This window comes from Aquila chrysaetos, unplaced genomic scaffold (genome assembly GCF_900496995.4).
Source record: "Aquila chrysaetos chrysaetos unplaced genomic scaffold, bAquChr1.4, whole genome shotgun sequence".
Taxonomy (NCBI): Eukaryota; Metazoa; Chordata; class Aves; order Accipitriformes; family Accipitridae; genus Aquila; species Aquila chrysaetos.
This window is the reverse complement of record NW_024470390.1, coordinates 85,518-112,813: the sequence shown is the minus strand read 5'-3', so window position 1 is coordinate 112,813 and position 27,296 is coordinate 85,518. Positions and strand designations below refer to the sequence as shown.

At 60.8% G+C, this 27,296-nt stretch overlaps 4 protein-coding genes and 1 long non-coding RNA gene across 5 annotated transcripts in view; 1 reads left to right on the top strand and 4 right to left on the bottom strand.

The window, feature by feature from the left end:
- Positions 1 to 251: 251 nt before the first annotated feature.
- LOC115338156 lies at positions 252 to 2,590 on the bottom strand. The gene is made up of 2 exons (XR_003922343.1): positions 2,480 to 2,590; positions 252 to 755 (listed from the first exon to the last, which is right to left on the bottom strand). It is a non-coding gene; the product is annotated as an uncharacterized LOC115338156 (long non-coding RNA).
- On the top strand, positions 1,306 to 3,686 carry LOC115338155 (gap junction delta-2 protein-like). The gene is made up of 2 exons (XM_030006595.2): positions 1,306 to 1,499; positions 2,571 to 3,686. The coding sequence occupies exons 1-2, from the start codon at positions 1,429 to 1,431 to the stop codon at positions 3,397 to 3,399; spliced, it is 900 nt and encodes a 299-aa protein (XP_029862455.1). The 5' UTR covers positions 1,306 to 1,428; the 3' UTR covers positions 3,400 to 3,686.
- A 260-nt stretch (positions 3,687 to 3,946) lies between these two features.
- Positions 3,947 to 7,692, bottom strand: NOP53 (NOP53 ribosome biogenesis factor). The gene is given in 13 exon segments (XM_030006594.2): positions 3,947 to 4,101; positions 4,209 to 4,285; positions 4,657 to 4,723; positions 4,804 to 4,946; positions 4,948 to 4,983; positions 5,076 to 5,246; positions 5,401 to 5,505; positions 5,625 to 5,720; positions 5,794 to 5,864; positions 6,271 to 6,476; positions 6,552 to 6,636; positions 6,747 to 6,811; positions 7,316 to 7,692. Coding segments are annotated over 13 exon segments (1,545 nt in total). The 5' UTR covers positions 7,678 to 7,692; the 3' UTR covers positions 3,947 to 4,040.
- An 839-nt stretch (positions 7,693 to 8,531) lies between these two features.
- On the bottom strand, positions 8,532 to 14,939 carry LOC115338153 (EH domain-containing protein 2-like). Its single transcript, XM_030006593.2, is given in 6 exon segments — positions 8,532 to 9,148; positions 9,501 to 9,665; positions 10,662 to 11,074; positions 12,879 to 12,976; positions 13,634 to 13,875; positions 13,877 to 14,939. Coding segments are annotated over 6 exon segments (2,235 nt in total). The 5' UTR covers positions 14,657 to 14,939; the 3' UTR covers positions 8,532 to 8,611.
- A 3,028-nt stretch (positions 14,940 to 17,967) lies between these two features.
- Positions 17,968 to 27,296, bottom strand: part of BICRA (BRD4 interacting chromatin remodeling complex associated protein) — a 36,077-nt gene continuing 26,748 nt past the window's right edge. The window contains 12 exon segments of the mRNA XM_030006598.2: positions 17,968 to 19,137; positions 19,140 to 19,497; positions 19,499 to 19,559; positions 20,183 to 20,285; positions 20,715 to 20,809; positions 21,247 to 21,395; positions 21,588 to 21,649; positions 22,212 to 22,337; positions 22,844 to 22,971; positions 23,312 to 23,495; positions 24,585 to 24,914; positions 24,916 to 25,218. Of these exon segments, the coding sequence (XP_029862458.1) occupies positions 18,361 to 19,137; positions 19,140 to 19,497; positions 19,499 to 19,559; positions 20,183 to 20,285; positions 20,715 to 20,809; positions 21,247 to 21,395; positions 21,588 to 21,649; positions 22,212 to 22,337; positions 22,844 to 22,971; positions 23,312 to 23,495; positions 24,585 to 24,914; positions 24,916 to 25,218 (2,676 nt within the window). The 3' untranslated portion in view covers positions 17,968 to 18,360.

The following is a 27,296-nucleotide window of genomic DNA, read 5'->3' as shown; positions in this document are numbered from 1 at the left end:
TAGAAGCAACAGTCACTGGGAGAGATCTGCAACCCGGGGGGGGGGGGGGGGGGGGGGGTGTGTGTCTTAATTTTTAAGTTCCAAACGAGGGGATAAGAGTTGGTTAGGCCCCGGGAAACCCACAGCAGGTCAAGGTGGGAGCCTTCGGCCTCACCCCAGGGCGCTGCTTGGCAAAACACCCACGCCGAACCCCCCCCCCCCCCCCCCCCCCCCCCCCCCCCCCCCAAAAAAAACCACAACCGCAGCCCGGCTCAAATTTTCCACAACTTTATTCCAGAAAGGCCACCGAGCCGCCAGAGAATTACAGAGGCAACCGGGGAACACTGGGGTGGGAGTTTGGGGTCCAGCCGCCACCGGGCAGAGAGGGAAAAAGAATTAAATTGCTGGAATAACTTCGGTTTTGAAGCTTTTTTTTCCCTATTTTTAAACCCGGCAGGCTCGGCGAAAGCTTCCTGTGCGGATTAGCAGCGGGGGGAAAATAAAAACCCAAACCAAACCAAGCTCAACCCGGCTGAAAATAGGAGCATCATGAAGGTAGTTAGTGCGGAGGGAAAGGAGCCGGGGAGGGGGGAGTGAAGCTCGACGGCCGCCTGCTGCCCTTGCACCAACATCCTGCGCAGTGTCTGGAAACGGCCCGGTGTTGGCGGACATTGGTGGACGTTTCGGCAGTTCCAGTCATGGAGTGCTCGGGGGGGGGGGACGGGACACGAGTGGGGGGACAACGGCTCACCTTGGGGCTGTAGCCTCAGGCTCCGCTGTGGGGAGGGTGGGGCGGGTGGTCAGTGGGACCCCTGCAAAGGTACACCCCTCCACATAAAAGCCCCCCCCCGAGCGCACACTGTGCACATTCCCCCCCCCCCCCGCACCTTGCACGAGGGCGTGTCCCCCCCCAAACCCAGCACGAGGGTGTCCCCACACACACACAGTGTTGTTGTCCCCCTGCACAGAGTGCCCCCGCCCCAGGTGTGTTGTGTGTCCCCCCCCCCGGCCCCGGAGATGCAGAGCAGTTCGGCCATGGTGGGGGCAGCCCAACCCCCCTGGCTCGTTTTTGGGGGGCGCCCAGGGGATTGCCCACCCCCCAGTATAACCAGTGCATCCCCCCAGTATAACCAGTGCATCCCCCCCCCCAGGATAACCAGCACATCCCCCAATATAACTAGTGTATCACACAGTATAACCAGTGCATCCCCCAGTAGAGCCAGCACATCCCCCAGTATAACCGTGCATCGCCCCCGCGCAGCCCCCCCGCCCCCGCCGGTACCGGGGCCGCCCCGCGCGTTCCCGCCGCTCCCCGGGGCCGCGCACAGCCGGGGCCGCGCTCGGCGCTCCCGGGCGGCGGCAGCTGCTGCGGCCGCGGCGCTGAGCGGGGGGGGCCCGGCGGGGCGCGGGGGGGGGGGGCCCGGGCCGGCGCCCCCCGGTCCCGACGCGATGGGCGAATGGACCATCCTGGAGCGGCTGCTGGAGGCGGCGGTGCAGCAGCACTCCACCATGATCGGCAGGTGAGCCCACGGCGGGGGACACACACACGGCCCCACCGCCGCCCCAGCCCCACGCTGCCCCCCGGGGGCAGCATCCCCACACCACCCTGTCTTCCCCCCAGGGTCAGCAACTGCCCCTGGGGGGGGGCCCATCACCCTCGGGGCCACAGTGGGTCTATGTGGGGTGACAACGGGTCCCCACAGGGCACCCCCCCCGCCGCCAAGGGGCTGGGAGGTGGCCTCGGGTGTAGGGGTGGCAGAGGGACCCACTGTCATCTCCCTGCTGTCACCTCCCCGCTGGCAGGAGGTGACAGCTGTGATAACAGGGACACCGTGGGGACGGTCATAGCCCGGGGGGGCCCTTCCCGCGTGGGGGCCGGCCACGGGGGGGGTCCTCGCTGGAGGAGGGGGCCATCGGCTGCATTTTGGGGACCAGCGGTGCCCGGTGAGATGCAGGTGTGGGCGAGGGGACAGGAGACAGGAGAAGGTCCCCACGTGTCCCCCGCTAGCAGCACATCCCCAAACCTGCACCCCACATCCCCCCCCCCCCCCAAGCCTCCACCCCAGCTCCCTCAGGGCGCCTGGGAATGGGCTCCCACCTGCCATGGGGTGCACGGGGCACTGGGGGGGGGGTCCCGCTGTCCCGGGGGGGGGGAGGCAGGGGATGACACCCCCCACCCCACTTGTCCCCACCCCTCCTGGGAGAGCTGCAGCGAGAGGGACGAGTATCGACGGGTGCCCGCGGCCCCAGGATGGGTCAAGGTCAGGGGCGGTGGCATGGGGGGAGATGGGCCTGGGAAGCACCCAGGGGTCCAGGTAGGACCTGGGGGTCTGGGTTTGGGTTGGACCTGGGGGTCTGGGTTCAACCCATGTGTCTGAGTGGGACCTGGGGGGTCCAGGTCCAGGTCAGACCCACGTGTCCGGGTTCAACCCATGTAGCCTGGTTTGACCCACGTTGTCGCAGTTCAACCCACGTATCCCAGTGCCCATGTAGGACCCACGTGTCCAGGTAGGATCTGCACATCCAGGTAGGACCCACGTGTCAGGGTCCGGGCGGTCGCACCTCCTCCCTCCCTCCCTCCTATCGAGCAGGATCCTGCTGACGGTGGTGGTGATTTTCCGTATCCTGATCGTGGCCATCGTGGGAGAGACGGTGTACGAGGACGAGCAGACCATGTTCATGTGCAACACGCTGCAGCCGGGCTGCAACCAGGCGTGCTACGACAAAGCCTTCCCCATCTCCCACATCCGCTACTGGGTCTTCCAGATCATCCTGGTCTGCACCCCCAGCCTCTGCTTCATCACATACTCCGTCCATCAGTCGGCCAAGCAACGGGAACGGCGCTACTCCTTCCTCTACCCGCTCTTGGAACGGGACGGTCGCGAAACCAAGAAGACCAAGACGATCAACGGGGTGCTGGCACCCAGTCCGGAGGGGGGGTGCAAGGAAGAACCCGACTGCCTGGAGGCGAAGGAGCTACCCGGCCCGCCGCCGCGACCCCCCCGCAGCTCCAAAACCAAACGACAAGAGGGCATCTCCCGTTTCTACGTCATCCAGGTGGTTTTCCGCAACGCCCTGGAGATCGGTTTCCTAGCCGGGCAGTATTTCCTCTACGGATTTAACGTGCCGGCCATCTTCGAGTGCGATCGTTACCCTTGCGTCAAAGAGGTGGAGTGTTACGTCTCGCGGCCCACCGAGAAGACCGTCTTTTTGGTCTTCATGTTCGCCGTCAGCGGCGTTTGCGTCCTCCTCAACCTGGCCGAGCTCAACCACTTGGGTTGGCGCAAGGTCAAAGCCGCCGTCCGGGGGGTGCAGGCGCGTCGCAAATCCTTGGTGGAAGTGCGCAAGAAAGACCTTTCCCCCCCGGTCCCCGCGCCTGCGCTCGGCCGGACGCAGTCCAGCGAGTCCGCCTACGTCTGAACCCCCCCCTGCCACAGGGGGGAAGACGGTGCTGCCCACCCCCCCCCAAATTTCCGGGGTTCCCCCCTCTCCGGTTTGCCGCAAGGGCTGATGCCGAGTCTCGGCGTTGATCGACCTCTTCACGTCATGGTGCAAGCGGGGAGTGGGGCGGAGGGGGGGGGGAGCCCCACGATCTGCACCCCGACGGCCTCTGGGCTGGGGGGGGGGGAAGAAGTTATTTATTTGGTAGAGGGAATGGGGGGGGCAGAGCCCCCCCCGAAATGTAAATAAATGGGCTGGAGGATTGAGCGCTGAGCTCTAACTGGGGGGTTGGGGGGTGTCGCTGGACGATATCTCCCCCCCCCCAGCATGGCAGGGGAGGCCCCTGGTGCCGCAGGGTGCCTGGCACACCCCACCCCCCCGGATTTGCAGCCTCTAATCCGCTCTCTAATAGCTCTAAAGAAGGGAAAGGGGCTGAGCCAGGCACCATCTGCCAGGGCCCCTCCCGGGGTTGGGGGGGGGGAGCCACCCCCCAGCCCCACCGCTGCGAACCCAAAGGAGACGGCGCTGGTGCAAAGGGTTTTATTGGGATGCAGCGCCCGGCGGGATCCGGCGGCTACAGCCTGTAACAGAGAATGGCCGGTCAGGGAGGGGTCCCCTACTCACGTCACTTCCCGGAAAGCTCTCTTCTCCACGTATTTCAGGCGATACCTCCTCTTGAACCTGGTGAAAGATATGAAGAAACGGGTCAAAAATCGACCCCCCCAACCTGCCCCGAATCCGTGGGGCCGTCAGAATGACCCCCCCTCGCCCCCCCCCTCCCCGCTTACTTGGCCCTCTCCCGCGGCTCGATCAGGCTCCTCTTCTGCAGGCTCTTGAAGCGGTCGCGCAGGACGCTGCCCTCGGGCTGGGGGGGGGCCGAGTGGGTCAGCGACGGCATGTTGGGGGTGGGGGGCACAGGGTGGCAGGGGACATACCCCCCCCCCACCTCCCAGCCAGGTCAGCCAGGTTTGGGGGGGCTCCCTCCAGCGGGGAAGGGAGCGGAGGAGCCATTTCACACACACACCCCCCCAGCACCATCCTGTGGAGGTGCTGGCACTCTCAGCACCCAGGCCCTCGCCTACATGATGAGGTCCCGGGACCCCGGAGACCTTCACATTCCCAACCCCCCCCCGTGGCGGGGGGGGGCTGCGAATCCTCCTAGCGCAAGGATGGGTCTCATCACTGGGTGTTGACACCCCCCCCCCCCAGTGGCCCCCCCCAAGGGGGGTGACCCACCTTCAACGTGCGCAGGGACTCGGCCAGCTCGTCGCTCAGCTGTACCTCCAGGCTGGGCTCCTCGTACCTGTGGGGATGGGGGGGGTACAGAGAGAGAGGGTGGTGATATCAGGCAGCCCCACACACACACACCCTCTCCCCACTCACTTGAGGGGCCCCAGGCGTCGGGGCAGCGCGTCCTTCGCCCGACGCTTGGCCAAACGCGCCTGCCGTCGTCGCAGCAGCTCCGCTTCCCACCGCTTCACCTGCCGCCGCAGCGAACGCAGGCGGAAAAGCTCCTGCTGCCTGCCGGCAACGCGCCGCCTTCTCCCGGCGCTGCCGGGCCGCCTGCGGGCACAACCGCGTCAGGAACCCGGCAGACCCCCCCACGCGCCCCCTGAGCCGTCGTGCGTGCGTCCCCCCCGGAGCCGTCCCCGCACCAGGGCTCGGGCTTCCTTCTCCCGCCGGCGCTGCTGCTCCGTCTTCTTCTCCTGCCGCGGGGCCGGTTTTGGCGCATCCCCGGGCTCTGCCGGCGCTGCCGGCGCCTCCTCATCTTCCTCGTCCCCCGACTCCTCCAGCAGCCCCTCGCACTGCTCCTGGAAAACCGTCTCCTGGGGGCGAGAAGGGGGGGTCACCACCCCGGTTTCGGAATGGAGCCTCTCCTGTGCCCCCCCAACCCACTCCCAAGGAAAGGGGTTGGGGGGGGTGGGGGGGGCTGCAGGGCCCCCCCAAACCCGCGCTGTGGGTCCGGGGCAGGGGTCTCACCGCAGTGGGGAGCTCAGCGCCCTCGGGGATCTTCAGCTGCCTCTCCACCTTGTCCTCCGCCCTCTTCTTCCTCACCTCCACCTCGTGAGCCCGCAGCAGCAGCGCCTGTGGGGGCCGGCGGCACCGTCACCCCCAAAACAAAGGGGACAGCCCCCTCCCCGTGCTGGGGGCGGAGGGGGGGGATGACCACCCCGCACCCACAGCCCCCCCCCCCCCCCCCAAACCTGGTGGTCCTCAAAGGTGGGGTTGTAGGAACCGCCGGCGGCGATCACCTCCACGGCGGGGACCTGCGAAGGCTTCGTCTGCAGCCTAGCAGGGCGCTGCGGGGCGGGGGGGGGGGGGGCAGCTGGGGTGAGGGTCTCTGCCCGGCTGTGCCCCCCCCCCCAGACTCACCTTCACCCTCTGCTTCTTGGTCTGCTGCAGGAACCAGCTGTCCTGCCCCGCCAGCGCCTGGTCCAGGGGGTCTGCGGGGAAACCGGCACCCCCCCCTCACTCCAAAGCTCCCAGGACAGGCTCGGGGGAGAGGGCAATGCTGACCACCCCCCCACCCCCCCAAGCCCCACAGGAGGGAGGGGTTCCCCTGACACAAGTGAATAAAACTGGGGGTCGTTCCCCGCGTCGCTCTGGTTTTTGTGCCCCCCCCGGGGCACCACTCGAGGTTAATCCCACCTTGGCCCTAGGGGGAGAAGCCACCCCCTCCGATTTTCACACAAAAACCCCAAATTTTGCTTGGTGCCCTCCCTCCCAATGCCCCCGGGAAAGACCTTGCTGCAAAAGCGGGGGAAACATCCCCAAAAACACCCGGGCTGGTGCCAATTCCTGCCGGGAAGCCCCCCTACAACCAGCATGTGCCCCCCCCCCCCCACTTACTATCAGCCCCCCAGATGTCGTAGAAGCCCCTTTCGGGGTCCGAGCGCCCCTTTTCCGGCGCTTTATCCGGCGGAGCCCCCCCTCGCCGCAGCCGGGCTCGCAGGCGCCGCTCGGCGCGGGGCAGCACCCCCTTTTCCGCTTGTTTCTCCCAAAACTGCCGTCGTCGCTTCTCTTTCCGCCCGTTGGGGATCTGGTGAGCCAAAATACTGCGGGGAGGGGGGGGGGGTGGTGGGGTGCAACGTCACCATGTTGTGTCCCCCCCCCACGCCGTCCCCCCTCACTTGTTGGGTGCCGGCACCTTGGAGTCGGGCTGCAGGACGAGGTCGACGTGCAGGGGCTTCTCCTTGCCCTTGTTCAGTTGCCGATCTGGGGCGCACCGGCGGGGGGGGACACACACACGTCACCCCCAAACACCGAGGAAAGGAAGTTGGGGTGTCGTTGTGTGCCCCCCCCCAAAAAAACCCAACCCCACTCACCCTTCTCCGCATTGCTGGCGTCCACGAAGAAGAGCCCCTCGTCTGGCTGCTCCGCGATCAGCCCCCTGAGGAGGAGCCCCCACCCGACCCTGGTCAATTCCCAAGGGGGGCTCCCCCTTCCCCCAACAGCCCCCCCAAGGCTTCCAACACCCCCCAGTGCCCCCCCAAACCTCAGGGTCCCCCCCCTTTACCCCTTACACATAACCCAAGCCCCCCTCGCGCCCCCCCCAGCTCCAGCCCCCCCCCGCCAATACCCCTCTCAGCCCCCCACCTCGCTCAGGGACCCCCCCCCAACCTCTCCTCCCAGGGCCCTCAAGCCCCCCCCCCCGGCCCTAGGCCCCCCCCCCACCGGGACACCCCAAAGCCCCTCTGAGCCCCCCAAAGCCCCTCTCACACCTCGCAAGTCCATCGTCCCCAGCCCGAAGGGTCCACGTGGCCTCTGGGGGCCTCTCGCTCCCCCAGGACTCCCCCCCCCCCCGGTGCCCTCAGCCCCTCCCGAAGCCGTTCGTGACCCCCCCAAGAGATGACGACGCCGCCGGGTGTCCCGTGACCCCCCCCGCCGCCCTCACCCTGTGGCCCGCTGCTGCAGCACCACGTCCTCGAGGAAGTCGCCGATTTCGCGGCCCAGCCGCGCCTCGGGGCCGGCCCAGCGCTTCCAGCCCTTCTTGCGGTTGCGGGGACCGCGGGAGCGGCGGCGGACGGTGGCGGGATCCCGCGACCCGAGGCTCAGGCCCAGGAACGAGGTGGACGCCGCGGGCGCCGCCATCTTGAAAGGAAGAGCCAGGCCGCGGCGGCTTGACGGAAGCGCTGCGCAGCCACTTCCGGCCGCCATCTTGGGGAGGGCGGGGAGAGGCGGGGACGCCATCTTGGGGAGGGCGGGGAAGGGCGGCGGCGCCATCTTGGGGAGGGCGGGGAAGGGCGGCGCCGCCATCTTGGGAAGGGCGGTGTCCAGCTGTGTCTTGGGGGGGGCTCCAGATGTGTGTCCCCCCCCCCCCAGATGTGCCCCAAACACCCCGGGCGTGGGCCCAGGAGGGGGCCTCGGACCCCCGAACCGGCTCCAGATGTGCCCCAAACCCCCGAAGCTCTGGCACACGCGCGCACACGCAACTTCATGCCTGGACACGCGTGTTCTCGCCTCCCTCCCCGCCTCGTGCATGCCCTCCCACAGCCCTGCACACGCCCATGCGCGTGCATCCACCTCCGTGTGCGCACATGCGCTCCCTCGCCCCCCCACGCATGCTGACACACGTGTGCACCTCCGCCGTGTGCACGTACACGCATTCACGCCCCTGCTCCCATGTCATCGGACACCCTCACATACATGTACGAGCACCCACCCATGCACAACCCCCCCCCACATGCATGCATGTACACACATGCACAAGCACCCACACGTTCATGCACATGTGTGTGCCAGCCCCTGACACCCCATGGGCATCCCCCCCCCCACGCACCCCCTCCTTTGCAATCCCCCCCCTGCACACATACCCCTTGCACACCCACCCCACCTTGCACCCCTCCCTTGCACACTCACCCCTCCTTACAACCCTTCTCTTGCACACACCTTCTCCCTTGCACACCCCTCTGTCACGCACCCCCACACACACACTCCCCCATGTACATCCACCCCCTCCTTGCACATCCACCCCCATCATCCCTCCTTGCACACCCACCACTTTTCTCACCCTCCTTCACACACACCCCTGCACACCCACCCTTTTTGCACACTCCCCCCCCCCCCCCCCTTGCACACCCACCCCTCCCCAGACCCACAACCGCCATGGCTCCATCAGCCGCATCCTCCCTTTATTGGGGCGTGGGGAGAGATCTCGGGGGGGGGGCTTTGCAGGATTGGGGGGGGTGGGCTACTCAGCGGATCCCTTGGGCCGACGCTTGGAGGGGGGCACCAAGCGGGGTGGCAGGTCAGCCGGCAGCCCCCTCCCCTCCAGTTTCGCCCCGATGAGGTGACCGGCCAAGGCGAACTCTTCGGCGTCCAACATGCCGTCGCGGTCGACGTCGCTCAGCTGCCAGATTCGGCCCAGGACGGAGCTGGGCAAGTTGCTGCTCACCATCCACCCCCGCGCCCGCCGCCCGCTCAGCTTCCCCCCCATCGGAGCCAGCCCGTAGAAGATCTCGTCGTACTTGGCCTTGTCCTTCGTCACCACCCATTCCTCCTCTTCCTCGCCTTCTTCCTCTTCCTCTTCCGTCCCGCTGAAGGGGCCCTGGCGGGTACCGTCGAAGGCTCCCCCCTGCACCCCGGCGCCCTCGGGGGCTTCCAGCTCCTCCTGACGCAGCAACGGCATCAGGGCGGCGATGTCGGTCGTCAGCAGCTCGTCCAGCGCCTCCAGCATCCGCGGCTTCAGCGCCGGGAACCGGGCGAAGTCGTGGACCAGCAGCAGCTCCTGGATGGGGAGGAGGGGGGGATGACATGGGGAGGGGGTCAGCATCCCGATGGACCCCCCTGGCATGGGGGGTCAGCATCCCACCAGTCTCCCCCCAGCACAGGATTCAGCATCCTGATGGATCTCTTTGCACAGGGATCAGCATCCTGCCGGACACCCCGGCACAGGGGTTGGCATCCCTACGGAACCCTTGCACAGGGGTCAGCATCCCAATGGACCCCCCCCAGCATGGGGGTCAGCATCCCAGCACGGGGCTCATCATCCCACCAGATCCCCCCCAGCACACGGGTTGGCATCCTGCTGCCCCCCACCCCTGGCACGGATGTCGCGACCCCCCCTCCCCGACCCCCACCTGCATGCGGGCACAGTCGGGGAAGTCTCCGGGCGGGATGTGATGCTCCAGCTGGATGCGGGCGAAGAGGACCGGCAGTTTGGCGATGAGCTGCTTCTTCTTGTTGTCCTTCCCGAAGACGGAGGGCATCTCCTTCTTCAGGCGGCTGATGATGTGCGCGTGGACCTGGGGGCAAAGGGAGGGGGTGTCAGGGCACCTGGGGGGTCCCTTCTGCAGGAAGGTGGGGGGGGGGGGCCGGGTGTTGTGCCGGTGGTGGATTGCACGGCACGGCACAGGGTGGGAAGCGTGGGAACCCGGATGCCTGGGTCCCCTCCACGGCCGAGAGCCTTCAGTGGGAGAGCTGAAACTGAGGGGGGTTGTCCCACGGGGGGGGGGGGGGGGTGTCTGGGTGCCCACCCACCACACGGCCCCATCCCTGTCCCATCTCCATCCCCATTCTGTCCCTGTCCCCATCCCTGTCCCATCTCCATCCCCATGTCCACATTCGCATTTCCATCCCCATCCCAGCACACATGGCAATCCCGTCCCCATCCCCGCGCCGCACAAAGGGCCGCGGCCGCAGGTGGCCGGATGCGATAAGGCCGGCGGCGGTGGCGGGGGGGAGCGGGGGGGGAAGAGGGAGACGAGGAATAACGCCAACCCCCACCCCCTCCCTTCCGTCCACCCCCCCGGACCCCCGTGGCCAGATGCCAGGGTGATGGGTTGGGGGACAGAGGGCTGCTTCATCTCCCCCCTCCCCAGCCCTAAACCAGTCCCCCACAATCCTGGGGGGGTCTCAGCACATTGAGGGGGGGGAGCAGGGAACTTGCCTGGGAGTGGGGGCTGGGGGGGGGCACGTTAATTATTCTGTAATCACAGGGGCGGAAGGCGCTACCTCACGGGAAACCCTTAACGAGGAAGCCAGGCACAGGATGGGGTGGGAGGGGGGAACACGATGACGTTCCCCCCCCCCCAGGCAATAGGGCCATTGTTGGAGATGGCCGGGAGCCACCGGGACTGAGGGGACCCCCTGAGCCCCCTCCTGGGGCCAGGAAAGGGGACCCCAAACCATCAGTGCTCCTTCTCCTCCTGGAGATGGGGAGAGCTCCGAGGAGTCCTCATGTCCCCGTGGCCCCACCGGAGCCGTGGAGAGGACACACGCACCCAGCTGGCCGCACTCACCCTAACGAGCCGTGCCCGCTTGACGAGGTCATTGAGCTTCCTCAGGGCGGCATTTCGAGGCAGGTTCTGGATGTCCTGGAACAAGTCCTGCTCCTCCAACTCAAAGAGCTGCCGGTTGTCGGTGATGAGGAGCGGTTCGGACCAGAAGGACCCGATGAAGACGCGCAGCACCTCGGGGGTGTTGAACACCTTGCCCAGGGACCACATCAGCGCCCCGTAGACGCGCATCAGCTGCTGCGTCTCCACCATGTCGGCCTTGTTCAGGACCACCCGGATCTTGTCCTCGTTGCCCTTGAGGGCTCGGATGGCCTCGGAGAACTCGTCCGAGATCTCCAGCTTGTGGGCGTCGAAGAGGAGGATGATGAGGTCCACGCGCTCGGCGAACCACTGCAGCACGGCCGGGAAGTCATAACCTGGGAGGGGAGGGCAGGAAGGGAGAATTGGGGGCTCCTCTGGGGCTGGGCTGGGGTGCCCGTGGGGGTGGGGGACCCCAGGAAGGGGGGGTGCTGCCATGCACAAGGTGCAAATGAGCGGCACCCTGGAGGGGTCTGCACGGAGGGGAAGCCAAAACCGACCTCAAAACCCAACCCTAATTCCAACCTAAACTCTAACCCTAACCCCAACCTCAAACCCAACCTTAATCTCAACTCTAACCCCAACCCTAACCCCCAACCTCAACCCTAATCCCAACCCTAACCCCCAAACCCGACCCTAAACTCAAACCCAACCCTAAACCCAACCCCAACTCAAACCCCCCACCCCAGCCCCTGCCTGGAGCAGGGTCCCACCAATGGGGTCTTGCTTAGCCCTCCCCTTCGCTGCACCCCTCCACTGAGCCCCCCCCCCAGCCCTGACACCCCCCCCCCCGTGCAGCACCCAACCCCCGCCCATGCGGTGGCCACGCTCGGCAGCACTCCGGGGTGTTGGGGGCCAGTGGGGTGCTGTGACGCCCATGGCCCCTCCACAATGGCCCCTGCTCCCTCCCCGGCCCCCCCTCGGCAGCGGGAGGCCCTGAGAGCCTGAAAAAAAAGCACCAAAAAAGGAAACGCGGCAAGTCCTGGGAAAAGTCTGTCTGTCCCCATTCCCGTCCCGGTCCCTACCCCTGACCCCGTCCTTGTCCTTAACCCTGGCCCCAACCCCGGCCCCCCATGCATACCACAACGGAGAGCATCCAACCAGGAATTTGGCCTCGACCCAGTCCCAGCCCACAGCCCTGACCCCAACTTTTCCCAGCCCCCCCCCCTTTTTCCAGCCTCCCCCTTTTCCCAGCCCCCTCTTTTCCAGGCCCCCCCACCTGGGGGGGGAGTCTCCTCCAGCCAAGCCCCCCCCCCATCCATGGGGCCATTTCGGGAGCCGGTGCCAAGGCTCTTGGCAGAGGCCGAGGGTTTCAGAGTAGGGAAGGAAAAGGAGGGGGGGGTCCGGGGGGGGGGGGGGCACGGCCTCTGCAGTGGGGCACCTTGCCTGGAAAGTTGGCAGCAGCCCCGGGGATGTGGGGCGAGCCCCCCCCCACCTGCCCAGCTCTGCAAAGGGGATCCCAGATACCCCTCCCCCTGCCCCACAGGACCCCCTTGTTGCTCATCCGGCCCTGGAGGGCAGTGGGGTGGGGGTGGGGGGAGCACTGGCACCCCCCCCCCCAGCCCTTGGCAGAACCCCATTGCATCGCCTTTGGCACCCATCGCTGGAGCCTCACCCCGCCAGCTAGCACCCCCCCCCCGGCTCTACCCCACCCCTTGGCACCCGCTGGGACTTGCACCACCCAGCAGCACCCCGCTGCGTTTTGCAACCTCCGTTGGCACCCCGTTACGGTTTGCAACCCCCCTCCCCCATTAGCACCCCGCTGCGCCTCGCACCCCCCCCCCCCCAGCAGCACCCTATTACACCTTGCACCCCCCCCATCTGCACCCCCCTGTGCCTTGCAGCCACCTCTTGGCACCCCGCTGCGTGTCGCACCTCCTCTTTGCACCCCACTATGCTTTGCACCCCTGTTTGCACCCCACTAAACCGTGCATGCCCCATAACGCTTTGCAGTCCCCCCTTACATTTTGCACCCCGTTACCCTTTACCCCCCCCCGTCCCCCCCCCACTGCATCTTGCACCCCTCCATTTCCTTGGGGCCCCACTCACGCCCCTCCCCCACCCCCAGGTTGGAAGGGGTGGGGAACCCCCCCCCCCCAACCCACGCGTGTCCCGGTCGCGGGTGGGGGGGCCCCCCCTCACCCCGGCAGACGCGCTGTTTGGCCCCCGAGAGGATGCCGGGGGTGTCGATCAGGCTGATGCTCTCCAGCACCTGGTTGGGGAGGTGGGCGCACATGAACCTGCGCGGGAGGAGCCGCGTTAGTGCCCCCCCCCCCCGGACCCCCCCGGGTCTGGGATTGCAAGGGGGTCCGTGGGAGCGGGGGGGGGAGTAGGTGGGCAGCACCCACTCGTGGCTGGGGGGGGCCCCCCCCAAGTGCCAGCGCATCTGCCAGCCCCTGACGGCCTCTTTCCGAGGGCGGGGGGGGGGCGGCTCTGGGCCAGCGGGGCCTTGGCAGGCTCCGGAGCCGCATTCCTGATGCCTGGCTCATCCCCCCCTTCCCGACCCCCCCACCCGTGGGGGTGGGGAGCAGACCCCACCCCCCTCCTTTCCAAGGGGTGTCCCCAAACGGGACCCCCCCACAGGGTCTGGGGGGGGGGGCGCTGCCCCCCACATTTTGGGCTTTTGGGGGGGTTGAGAGAAAATACCCCAAAATTGGGGAAAAAACCCCAAGAATCGGAGGGTGAAATCTGGGATCCCCCCTCCCAAGGTGGGATCGGGGGGGGTGTCCCCCATTTTTTGGGGGGGGGGGGGCGCTTTGCTCCAGCAAGGCTCAACTTGTGGCTTACTGGGTGGAGCGGGACCCCCCCTCACCCAGCCCTGGGGTGGTGGTGGTGGTGGTGGTGATGATGATGGTGGCGGGGGGGTGGTGGAATATTGGGGTGGGGGCTGCACTTACCGATTGAGGAAAGTATTCCCAAAAGGATTAAGTTTCCGGAAAGGTTTTTTGGGATCGACGATGAGGGCGTTGCCCGGCGTGATCCCCTCCGTCTCCCCGTGCATGATGGCCACGAAGGAATCGGTGGTGGGTTCGGGACCGATCCGGCTCCCGGGAATCTCCTGCTCCAACAGGTAACGGATAAAAGTGGTTTTCCCGGTGGAATATTGCCCCACCACCAACACCATCGGTTTATTATCGAAAATCGGCGTCTTCCAAAGCTGGCGAGTGGAAATCGTGGAAACGGTAAAATTCCTCCACCGGTAAAAGTTTCTTCTTGTAGAGGGTCTTCAGCCCCTCGGTGACGGTGCGGACCACCTCGGGGCTCTTCTTCTCGTTTTTCCGCATCCAGCTGAACATCCTGGCGATGGATTGGGGGGGGGGGATATCCCTGGTGAGATGTGCAAAGGGGGGGGGAGCGGCAACCCCAAAATGGGTGTCCTTTGGGTGGGTTGGGTTGGGGGGGGGGGGGCTGGCGAAGGGGGGTCTGCTCGGTTCAGCTGGAAGGGCTGAGCCATGGGGTGCTGGGGGGTGCTCGGTGGGATTCCCCCCACCCCTCAACCCGTCCTGGGCTCCTCGGAGGAGAAACGCTGCAAAATTGAGCAGAAAAAGGAGGTTTTGGGGGTTGTTTTCGCCTTCCCGGTGAGGCTCGGGGCTGCCGTTCACAGGGCCAGGGGGTTTTTCTCCTCTTAGCCTTTTTTTCCCCCCAAAAAGCGGTGAAAGACTGTCAGGGGGGTCCGCAAGGGGAGCGGAGCTGCCAGCGCCGCTTTCCAGAGCGGGACGCTGCTCCTGGCCGATGCGACTTGTCCCTTTTCTTCCTCTTTTTTTTTTTTTTAGGAAAAAAAAATCCCTTTCCCGGCGATGCCGAAGGTCCTGAAGATCTGAGCGGGGGGCCGGAGGTGGCCGGGAGAAAAGGGCTGGGGGGGGGGGGGGGAATATATTAACATAAATTATCAGGGCAAGGCGGGGTTGAGATGAAGCCATAAAAGAAAAAAAAAAAAATTAATAAATTAATAACAGCGAGGGGGTTGGGAGAGGGATCGCAAGAACCAGCCACCACAGTTCCACAGTTCCCATGCCAGACCCCCCCCCCAAAAAAGAAAACCCCAACCCCTCTCCCCAGGTTCTTCATTGTCTCCCCGAGACCTGCGGCCCCACTCACGGGTCAGGATTCAGGTTCTTCCTCACCTTAGCTGCAAGTCCCAAACCCCTCAGAATTCACCCTGAAATGCAGAGGGTCACTCCGGGTTCCCCCCAAGGCCAGGACCCCTCCCTTCATCTGGGGTCTCAGCGGCCACTTTTCGGTTTTACCTGGATTTTAATTATTTTCCCGATATGGGTGGGGGGGGGGTTGCCGAAAGCAAGAGGGACCACCGAGGCGGGCGCCGTTTTTAAAAAGAAGAGCGATTTAATTTACACAGAAGTACTAAATGTACATAATTCTTTAAAAAAATCGTTATACACAATAAATACAGTACAAAATTATTTTATAGTACTATATTTTGTTTCAAACGGTGAGAGCGTTCACTGGTACTGGTGGGGTGGGAGGGGATGGGGGGGGTCGTCAGACTCATTTGGGGGTCTCCGTCACCGCTCTGGGGGCGAGGACGGGGCAGGATTTTGGGGAGGCCCCCTCCAACTTTTGCCTCCCTCCCCCCCAAGAATGGGGATTAAACCCCCCCAAAATGTGGATTGCAAAAAGTGGGAAAGGGCTTACCCCCCCTGGGGTGCAACGCAAGATCCCAATGGCCAAACCTGGATTTTTCTCCCCAAAACCGGGGGGCAGGGAAGAGCTGCCCCCCCCGGCATCAAACGGCCCTTTTTGGGTTTTCCAACAGATCCGTCTCGCAGGGAAAGGAAAAATAAGGAGCTAACGATCCCAATCCACGCTTCCTTCTCGCTTAAAAAAAAATAAAAAAATAAAAAAATTAGACACTAAACAAAAACCCCAAACAATTTAATATACATTTTTATATATATATACGTATATATAAAAAAGAAAACGCCAAATATTTTTAGCCTGGGAATCGTCATCCCTTATTGCTACCCCGACCCACCCGTGCCGAGCCGCTGTGCCGGGGGCTCAGGGGGTCCTGGCTGCTCGGCGGCATCCGCCCGTGCCGCGTCCAACCGTGCAGGAAAAATAAAATAAAAATAATCATAAAAAATAAAAAAACCCCAAAATAATTACCCTTGGGTTTGCTCGCTCCAGCCTAGGGACGAGCAAAGGGGGGCCCCCCCCCAAATTCCCGGGGAGCGCCAGATCCAGCCCCCTCTCCCCTCCAAGCCCCTTCCCTTGGGAGCGGTTGGCGGGATGAATCCCGCTCCCCTCTAAGGCCTTATTTTTTTGGGGTGAAAAAAGAGGAGACGAGGGAGCAAGGAAGCGCGTGGGGGCTGCCAGCATTCCCAAAACTCATCTGCTCCATTTGGGAGTGATGCGGGATTAGGGGGGGTATCGCGCTTTTTCCACGAGAATGGGAGAAATAAAAAAACCACCGGGAATTTCTGGAGGAAAGAGCAGGATTCAGGCAACGGGGCGGGGGGGAATTTCGGCGGCCGAAGCCGGGTGTTGGTGAGCCAGCGTGCCGTGAGCAAGCGCACAGGAATGCCGAGCGTGCTCGCCGCCCCGTTCCCAGGCTCAGGAAAGGAAAGGAAAATCCCATCCCCCCCCCCCGGCAGCTCCTCCCCAGCCTCGTCCCACCGGAGCGGCCGTCCCGGCACTGGGCGATGCCACGCACGCTCCGGCGTTACGGCACGCTGCGGGTCTGGAGAGCGAGGGGAGCAAAATTCCCGCTTTTGTTACTTTTTTTCACCCTAAAAAAAAAAAAACCAAAAAACTTTGGCAGGGTGGTGGCTCTGCCCTGGTTTTGTTGCACCAGCCTTTGAAACTTCACTTTTTTGGGTTTTTTTTTTTTTGGTTATTGTTTGGTGGGTTTTGGAGGAAGGGAAGCCGACGCCGGCTGGAGAGGAAGGATGTTTTTCTGTTTCCAAGGGTGATCCCTCCCTGTTTACCACCACCCAACACTGCACAGAGGCTCCCTTTCACCGGAGCAAAAAAACCAAACCAAAACAAAAAAAAACAAAATCCGAGAAAACCAACAAACCAAACCCGGAAAAAACCCAACGTTCAGATGCTGTTCGTTCTTTCCCCGTTCCCGCCCAGACCCTCGCCCTCCGTTACAGGGAGGGGGGTGGGTGTCATCACCCCCCCCCTCCCCCGAGGTCTCTGCCCTTCGCTCTGCCCCAGATCTGCAGTGTTTTGCCCCAAAATCCCATTTCCCCAAGTTTTCCAAAGCACGGGAGCTGCCCTTACACATACACCCCCCCCCCCGCTGCTGTGTATGTACATACATATATACACACACACCCCCCGGCACTCGCCAATCATATATATTTATATATGCGGATGTATGTATATGTATGCGTATAGGCTGGTGTAGCTGGCTGGGGAGGGGACCAGGCTGTGAAGGAGATGGGACAGTGGCACACGCACCCGATGGCACTTAAAAAAAAAAAAAAAAAAAAAAGAGGTTAACTTATTGCCTCCAAAAGGAAAAAAAAAAGGGGGGGAAAACAGGATGGAGGGAGGCAGGCGGGGCTTGCGGGCACAAATGTAGGGAAAATGGGAAAAAAAGCTGGCGTCCTGGCTGGCACCGTGGTGGGAGGGAGGCCCTAAGGCAGAGCAGGAACGGACGGATCCTCCCGGGAGCTTCTAGCATCTCACAAAATACTTTTTTTTTTTTTTTTTTTTTTTTTTTTTTGGAAAGGCTGCACTTGCAGTGTATAATTGCTCTCCCCCCCCCCCCCCCGCCTTAAAAAAACCCTCATCCTTCCTGCCATGTTTGACATCAGTCTGGGTGGGAGAGCTGAGGCAGAGCTGGGGGGGGGTGACAGGTGACAGGGAAAAGCAGAAACGGAGTCATCCCCCACCTCCGCTTCCCCGGCTGGACGCTATTCCTCCCCTCCCCTGCCAGATCCCACCCTCGAGGGATTTGCTTCTCCTCCAGGCATAAAACTGTAAACTTTGCTTTTCCTTTTAGCCATTAGTGTTTGTGTTTCCTTCTCTTTTTTTTTTTTGCCCTTCGCTGACCAGCCAGAGGGTCCAAAAACTTGCGCGGTATCCAAAATAACTTAAAAAGGAAGGATAAATTTTGCCCCTGGGGCAACACGACTGCAGAGTCCTCTTTGGCCTCCCACCGGTTTTGATTCACGACCTGCTCCGGAGCTTACGGCCGGCCGGGGTGGGAGCAGGGTCGGGGGGGGGGGGGGGGGGGGGGGGAGAGAGAATAGACCGATCAGATATTCATATTAGCAATTTGTTACAGAATCTAAATTACACAGCCGACAATACCTACGAGCCCCACCAGTCCACCCCCGGGCGCTCGGTCGCACCGCACTTGCCGCCGAGGTCATGCGGATCGTAAATCCGACCTCCGCCCGCACTTTAAAACATCCGAAACCCCCCCCATTTTTATAAACACGAGGGCAAAACATCCCAGGGACGCCCTCCGTTTCCCCGTCCCTCCCGTCCCAGGCCCGGCCCGTCGGGTCTCTGGGAGGCGGCACCACCGGAGGGGGGGCGCTCAACCGCATCCAACCAGCAAGAGCTGCTGCTGCTTCTTCTCCTCCTTCTTCTTCCTCTCCAGTCCTTGTTCAGTGTCCCGCTGCCGCTTCGTTTGGGTTCTCTGTTATCTGTTCAACGTCCTTGCTCCAAGGCCACCGTTGTGATTAGGGGCAAGGTAGGCGTCCGTACGGTGGACGGGTGAGGAGAAGGGGGAGGAGGAGGAGTTGTAAGAAGAGGAAGGCGTCCGGACGTTCTGGCCCCCAGTCTGAGGTTGCTGCAGGTTGAGGATGCTGTCGATGGCGCTCTGGAGGTGCTCGTTGAGGGAATCGTCCTGGGGGCTGTCGCTGGAGAAGCTGGCGTTGTCCACCTCGAAGGACTCCGACTTTCTACGCTTGGCCGGGGGCAGCGGCACCTCCCAGGTGAGTTCTGAACCCGAACCCTGGTCGGGGGGCTCGGGTTTTATCATCCCGCGGTAAAATTCGTCCTCGACTTCCGCAAGCTCCTTCATAAGGCCACTGGTGGAGTCGTCGGTCTTCTGCGGGGCCGGGCTGTCCTGCAGGACCAGGGAGCGAGCGTCGCTCCTGTTGAAGAAGAGGAGCTTGGAGCTCTCCTCCGGCCGGCTCTTCTCCGCGGCGGTCGCCGAAGGGCTGTCCTGGCTCTTGTGGGAGGTGATCACGCTCCTGGATCCGTCCTCCTGCTTGATGACGAGGGCGCCGGGGAGTTTGTCGGCTTTCGGGGCGCTCCCCTTGGGGCAGGCGTCGGCGGGTTTCTCGGCCACGAAAGCGTCCACGTTCTCGCGGTAGGTCTTGCGAAGAGGGAGCCGGCAGTAGGTCACGATGGGTTTCTTCTCGGCGGGAGCCGAGGTTACATGGTCAACGGTCCCGTTCATCTGCCCGGTGGCGGTGGGGTGACGACGGTGCCGGAGGCGTGCGGGTCGGGTCCTTTGATGACGTGGCACACGGGGGGCGGCTGGTGCACGGGGTCCAAGGCGGTGTTGTGGACCACTTTGCTGAGGCCGGCCTCCTGCTTGATTTTCAACTTGAGGCCGATCCGACTGCGCGCCTCGTAGGTTTTGATGGGGGGTTTGCTCCTCGAGGGCAAGGCGTCCTCGTCCCCGTCCAGAGAGGGGGATGCCTTGGCCCAGGTGACCGACGGGGAGCCCCCGCTGTGCTTGATCACCAGCTTGGTGGGGTGGATGGGGGGGGTCATCTGCACGGGGGGCACCTTCAGGCTCTCAGGGGCTGGCGTTCGAGCTGGAGACGGAGGCCAGGGCTGCCGAGGAAGAGAGGCTCTGTGAGCGGGAGGACGAGGAGACGTACTCGTCTGGAACAGAAAGACCGCGTCAGGGCGTTAGCGTGATCGTGAAACGCTATCCCTCGATTAAAGGTTTTTTTTTTAAATAAGAAGTATTATTATCACAATAATGTTATTGCAAAATACACGTATTTTGCAAATTTGCCTGCTTGTGCTAGGATGTATTATTTTTTTTCTTTTCCCCTCTCACGCCTCTCAGTCCCTCTTCCCTTCGAGAACTTCCACTTCTTACAGAGTTTATCCCTTATTATCTCGCTCGGAGAAAGACACAGTAACTTAGCACAAACCTTTAATAAAGGACCTCCAGAGCAACCAGGAACAAAGAGGAGTTTGTCAGGAGCCTGAACACTGCACATGCTTTGCGTTTAATAAGATTTTGGCCACCGAGATCTTTAACGTAAAGGAGCGAGCGGGGAAGAGTACAGCCAGCAGCAGGTAACGCTCACTCTTGCTTTCAACAGCTTTTCCCCCAAATCCCCGCTGACCGTGGTGGAACAGGCTGACACTGTCCTGCCCTGAGCATCGCAGGGCCCAGAGACCTCACGCTTAGCCTCCGAAAAAGAGGAAAACATCAAAACCCAAGCATACGGTTATAAAAGGTGGACAAACAATGGGAATAATTCGTCTCCCACCTGGTTTCTCCTTTGCCAATTGCTTGTCAAGCGCTAACATGGTCTTTTCTTCCTGTATAAACATGCGGTCGATCATCACCATCTCCGCAGACGGACTCACTCTCTGCAGGCAAGGAACAGAAAGGGGGAGGGAGAGGAGAGGGATGGGGAGGAAGAGCGGCTGCAGTTACACATCACCACCACCTTAACCCACTCTTCTTAATTAACTCTTCCCGATTTTTTCCCCACCTCTGTTCATAAAGAGCAACGAAGGCTGAATGCAGAGCTGCCTTCTGCTGAATTCATGGCAAAATAAATACCAACTGCTTGCCAAGACCTGACTGAGCTGACGGTAGGGACGGCAAAGCTTTCAGATTTCTGCCAAAATCCAGGGGCTGAGCCCCCACCGACTCCACCGCGGCAGCACCACAGGGCCATGGCACTCAACTTGAACCAGTAAAACCGCGGGTTGATCGGAGCAGCCCGCGTTGGAGAAATAATTGTGTTTCTAGCCCCATCGGTGAGATTGGAGAAGGCAGGACGCCGGACTCACCCGAGACTCCTCTAAGAGCAGCAGGCGGTACTTGTTCAACATCGCTTGTGTGCGCTTTAGCAGCTGGGTAGACACCACTTCAAACTCCTCGTCCACTGTGAAGGAAGAGGAGGGTGGGGAGAAAAGAAAGTTTGTGTCACAAGGCAAATGCAGACACGGGGTCAGTGGCTCTTTATTATTAACTTTTTTAGTGGACTCACTTGGGGGAGACCCTGAAAAAAGAGGTTCAGCGTAATTTTTAATTGCTGCGATTAGTTAACAATTTGCCAAGATCTGTTTTAACCATTTCTCAAAACGTACAGAGACTGTGACAAAACTTTAATTACCTTTGAACTATTCCAGGTCAGAAACCCGGGAAAACTTCCAATATATTGTCTTGGGAATTTATGTTTTTCTCGAGTGAAGGTGTAGATGGTTTCTCCATTTTTTTTTTAGAACTAAAAAACCCCACTTTTTTTTAAAGCTCAATCCACCGTCCTCACGTTTTAGCAGCCCCAGGGAGCTCTGTGCCGGTCCCCCTGGGAGGACTTACCCTTCCTGTAGTCTTGAGCAGAGGGCAGCATCCCCTGGTAGACGTGGTAGGGCAGGAGCCGCTGCAAGGCATCGTTGAAGGAGCGGAAGGACGTCTTGTAGTCAGGATGCAGCACCGCGCCCTGGTGTTTGTGCAGCTGCTCCAGAAAACTGGACGGAAGGAGAAGAGGGAAAACTGCTGGGGGGGGAGCGGGTTTGACGTGCAAAATTCCCTGTTTCTAGCATTAACAGCATCACGTGGAAGAAGGGCCACAGAAATATACTACGGTAACGAATGGAGCCACAGCAACGAGACAGTCTCTGATGCTTTAATTTATCAGCCCCCAACCCCGATGCACTCACCAAGCTTCCTTGCTGGGCTGTAGTGTTGGGGCTTTCTTCAGACCAAGCTTGCTGTCATATTGCTGGGAGAAGAAAGAACAGGGGTGAGAGGGGACAGCGCCGACACACCGGGTTTAACCCATGCCAGCAGCTGGACCGAGCCCAGCCTACTGGGAATTTATTCTCTTTTGAGGGAATTGAGATACAGGAGCAGAATTGTGGAGACTGGCAACTGCTCTAGGAAGGAAGATGATGGATCGAATTGGTTTAGAATTAGGGGAATGAGCAAAAGGAGAAAGTGTGGATCACCACGGATTTTAAGTACGGAGGAAGGCTTCTGCTTGCTTTGACAAAACAGCTTTTGGCGTATTTAGATTACACATATAAATTGGTATATATACCCCAAATATACCAATATATAAATATACCAAAGATACCAAATTTATATATATTTGTATTTCGGTATATTTAGAGTTCCCACACTAAAGGGATACGCAACAACCTGCGAAGAAACTTCATTTCTTTCAACGACAAAGCTTGACGGTCGCCAGCCCTCGTCCGCATCGTCCCCTCAAGACCATTCCTCGGAAGAGCCCTCTGCAGACTCTTCCTTTAACGCCCCCCCCCACATCAGTGCATGCTCACCAGCTGTTGGCCTTGCACGGGGACCGAGGGCACGAGCTGCGGTAATCCTTTCCCAACAACCTGGATCTGCAAGGGACCTTTCCCGAGGTTCAGGCCTGAGACAGAACTGATCACGCCAGGCTTAGTCTGCAGAATAAACAAAAAGAAATATCACTTTGTTTACAATCCCAGAGTGATTTCACCAAATAACAACGAACTGCCAAAACATGCCTGCCAAGACAACGTTGGGCGTTGGTGAAAGCGCTTGCAGGCACCTCCCTTGCATCTCAGGTGTAAATACCCAAATCTAAGATGTATTTTTCCATAAAAATAGAACTATTCTAGCTTGTACTTCCAGAAATCTGGAAGTACAAACATCAACAGCCCTGACATCCCATTAAATCATCACTAAGTAGTCGATTCTCTTAAAGAGGAGGAATGATGAAGACCCCCTCCCCAAAAGTTTCACTAATATTGGTGGGAATTTTCTATCACCTTTAGAGGTTCACAGCACTTTAAAAGTGGAAAAAAAAGTTTCTAGAAATTAATTCTTTCCTTTTGATAAAATGGAGGGGAACACTGACAGATTTGTTCACTCTCAAGATGGAAAACTTCGAAATAAAGTGGAAAACCATGAAAAAATGCTTCCTCACCTGAACTGGCTGCTGTATGGCAAGAGGCGTTCCTGACTTCCCCTGGGCTGCAGCCCCTTTCCCAGCAGAAATCGGCGTGGAAACGCTGGAGAAGGTTTTACTCTCTGCAGGAACTGGGGCAGTAATACCTAGCAAATGTAAAACAGGGGGGGTGTTTGTGTTTAAGTTCAAGCCTAGATAACAAATAACGTCATCCTGGATTCCCCCAGCACATTTCACCCTGAAAGACTGAGCTTTTATCAAAAAACCCGAGCACGAATGAGCACCAGAGTTTGACTGTCCCGACCCTGGCTCCCTGCGCTGACAGCTTTCACCCCACCGCCCTTTTTCTCACACACGAAGCATCACTTCAGCAGCTGAGCTCTCCCAAAACAAGGGCAACGTGATGCTCGTGTACTACAACGCTCATGTGCCGGGATGCCCTCCCGTGTTTTTCCCTGCCCAAGAGTTGGAGCCAGCGGCACGAACCTGCGGTGGAAGGCGGGAGGGCGGTGGGTGCGTGGCTGTGCGTGGGGGCCGGCATCGTCGTTACCGCCTGCCCCTGGCCGCTCACCAGGACGGAGGAGGATGGGCTGCTGAACTGGCTAAGTGCGGGGGAAGCCTGGCTGGTGGGAGGCTGCTGCTTCGTTTGCAGGATGATCCCCTGGGGCACCTGTGTGGGATAAAAAAAAACCAAACCACCCAGAAGTTGAAAACATGCCCTAAACCCATTGCTTTTTAATCCGTGGGTACCATCGATACAGCACAAATGCACAAGGAGGGAAGGGACCGTTTGCCGTGCTGGCCCCATCTGTCCCCGCAACCTCAGGGCCGGGAGATAGACACGAGAGAAGAAAAAAAAAAAAAGCACGCATGCTGAGCTCCACCCCTCCAGCTCAGCTAGTGTCCGGGGTCTAAACTGCAGGAATGGGTCCTGTGTGCTCAAAAAAAGCAAATTGAATCCTTATAAGGGGATTTTGCTTTAAGTTAATATGCAGTTAAATAAAACCAAGCTCGAGCCCTTTTCATTCCCTGCTCCTCTTCCTCCCTGCCCAAGTGAATATAAAATAAATAACGGTAGTTTAATTTTAGAAGCCTGGTTTTTTTTTGGGTACTTCATTGGGAAGTCCCTGACCCACCCCCCTCCATCAGTGAAGCACCATTAACGAGGGCTGGATGGGTCCCTGAGCGTCTCCTTGGGAATACCTGCATCCCACAGACCCAGCCTCAACACCAGCACCCCTCCCAAATCACAGACTTGGGGGGGCAGGATTTGACCCCTGCCCAGACAGGACAGGCCTCAGGCAATGCTTGTCATGGGAAAACAGGGCACGCTTTTATTTCTGTTGTGGCAAAACGCCTTCTCCTTGTCTTATTTACAAACCAAAACACAAATCGCATCCGTGGAAGACGCCTCTCCTACAAGCGCTATACATTAAGGTATGCATGTGCACTCCTGTGACAACAGGCGGCAGAGCCAGATGTAAACCACGGCACAAACCCACTTGGCACCCCAAAAAAAAAAAAAAAAAAAACCCCCAAAAAAAAAACCAAGAGGGCTGCGCCAAGGAAGCAGCACCCGGTTCAGCTCTACGGCAGAAGCCCCTGGGGACCTGCCTGTGAGGAACCAGAGGGGTTTTGCTTCCGATTTTGCCTTTAATCCCTCGGCTCCCCGATGGCAGGAGGCTCGCGGCCACGCTTTGCCACGCTACCTCCCTCCTGACCTATGCCCGGCGTGAGACCCTTGACAGTACTTATTTACCTGCTGGAACCTGTCCAGTATTTGCTTCTGCTGAGGAGCGGGGTTGGGGATGGCCGGGAGGGTTTGGAATTGGCTCGGGACCATCGGAAAGTTCCTCTGCTGCTCCGCAGTTAGGTGGAGAGCGTGGGTGGGAGTGGGAGGTTTGATCTGGCCCTGGGATGGAAACTGCAGCTGGAAGTGGGGGGAGTGGGCATGCTGGACCTCCGCTGGGGCTGGGAGCTGGACCTGGAGCTGCGCTGGCGGCGGGGCAGCTTCTGCCTGCGCCGGTGGCGGCTGGAAAGGCGGCTGGGGCTGGGAGGGTGGGCGCAGGGGATGCTGCCCCCCCCCCGAGCGGGGACAAGGCCAGCTGGTTCTGGATGACGTAGAGGCTGGGCATGGGTGCCTGGGGGGTGCAGGAGCGGGAGAGTGGCTCGGAGGGGGGCCGGGAGAGGGTCTGTGGCTGGGAGGGAGGGCGTGAGTGGGGTTGGGAGGGGGGTCGGGAGAGGGGCTGGGGCTGGGAGGGAGGGCGGGAGGGGTGGGGGGACTGCATTTGGGAGAGGTGGGTGGCCGGGAGCTGTGGGCTCTCCCCCAGGGGAGGATGAGGTAGCGAAGGGGACGGGGAGGCTCCAGGGAGCTTCTGCTGCCCTGCAGGTAACTGAAACAAAGAAGGAAAGAGGAAGAAGTTAGTCGAAGCTCAGGAAGGAGTTTTGCCCTAGAAGATGCCCACGGCTTTCTCGGCTCTGTCAAAATACGATGGCCAACCGTGCAGGCAGTGCAAACCACTCTGAAAGCAGCTTCGCAAATCGCTCGTAGAGCATCTCTGCCTCCTGCAGTAACAAAGCCCCAGGAAAACGAGCTCCTGCTCTTGGCCGGTCTGCCCTAGCACCCTCCCTAAGCCCCTTGGGTAACACTGCTAGGGCAGCCCCCGTCCCACCTGGGGATGCTGGGGGGCACGGTGCTGCCGCTGGACTCACCCAGCCCCGAGCGTGCCCCAGTGTCGCTTTTAAAAGCATTTTTAGGGTCAGGATAAGGTAAAACTGCAGGAGGGTATCTACCCCGGCTTTGCTCAGGCTTCTAAAAGCAGCTCCATGCCGCGGCCACGTCAGCCGAGGCAGGGACTCATGGCAGCCGCAGGCAGAGGGATGCTGAGCCCGTCCAGCCTGCCACTCCTCCCCGTGAGATCGGGGAACGAAGCGCCTTCTAGTTTTCTTCCCCAAAAATACCCTCACCACTGCCCCCAGGACCGGCTGGAGCAATGCTTGGACGTATCCTGCCCTCCTTTCCCACCACAGGCAATGCAGATCTGAGGCTGTTGCTCCCCTGGGGAAGGGGATCCGTGGCCATTGGTTCCCCAGAGCTGGCCGGGGGTTAACGAGGACAGCCCTAACGGCCCTCGCTGCTGCGAGTGCCCGCTCAGCATCCCGCTGTTTAAACTTCTGGGGAGAGATTCACCCCAGGTGCTGCGCTCTCCCTGTGCCTCAAAATATCCCTCCGATTAATTATAGTATTTCGCAACTACCAATCGCCATGGAAATATAAAGAATTGGGGGGGGGGGGGGGGAAGTAATAAAGCCTCTGGCAGGGACAAAAACGGACCAGACAGCAGCTTGCGAGTGCGAAGGGAGAGGAGAAGAAAAAGCAACGCAGGGCGGCAGCAGCTTTCAGGGTTAGTGAGGACCTGCAGGCAAGCGAGTGGGAGCAGCTGAAGCTTGGAGGGGAGATGGATAGACAGAGGGATGGACAGCGGGGCAGCTGGCAGGGGGAGGAGAGCTACAGCCCAGCTGTGGGGAACTGGGGGGCATCCCCACCTCCGGGCAGAGAGGGGACTCCCGCAGCCCCCCCGACTTTGGCCGCAGCTTGCCCCTTCTGCACGCCCGGGGCTGTGAGTTGTGGTTTTGGGACGTAAGGGCTGAAAACCCCCAAATGGCTGGTCCGGCGGCAGCTCGCCTTCACCAAATGATAAATTACTGAAGTCTGCTTAATTCTGGGCGCCAAGCTGCTGGGTGCAAGGAGGGAGCATCCTGCCGTGCTCAGAGCACTTCTCCCCTCTCCTTTCTGCCAAGGTGAATGGAGCAAACCTGGCTGCTTCGCTTCAAAAGCAAAACCACGACCCTTTCGTTGGCTATGTGTAGGTCCAGTGGAGAAAACCGGACTGGAGGAAGAGCTTGGAAGCTTTAAAAGACGAGCAGGGCAAAAATAAATGCCAGGAGATGTCTGACAGCACCCAAACCCTCTGCTGTAGCACACGCAATGCGCTACAGTGCACGGTTTTCTGTTGCTGGATCAGTTTTCCGTACGGCACCATGCGACACGCACGGGGAACATTTAGCAGTGACCACGTTTGCGGGTCCTCCTCCTCCTCCTCCTCTGCCTGCCTCTCGCCACATCCATCCCGGCACGCTATGCCTGCTTCATCGGCAACGCCGCAAGGTGGCTGCCGAAGAGAAAACCATGGCTGCTTTCGTCCTGGACACGGGCACCGCGTCTTCCACGGCTGGTGGCTGGCAGGAGAGGCAGGACAGTCCTGGTACAGCCGGCGAGGAGAACAGCTCTCTCTGGAGGCAGGAGAGGGACTTTGCAGGGGAAGGCACCGGGACCCATCGCGTCCGATCACAGTCCGATAACGCAACTGCAGCAATATTTAACACAATCGCAGATTTAGGTATGTCCCGGCAAAAAGCCTACCGTGATGCGCAGGAGAACCCCCACACCGTTATGACTAAGCATTAATAC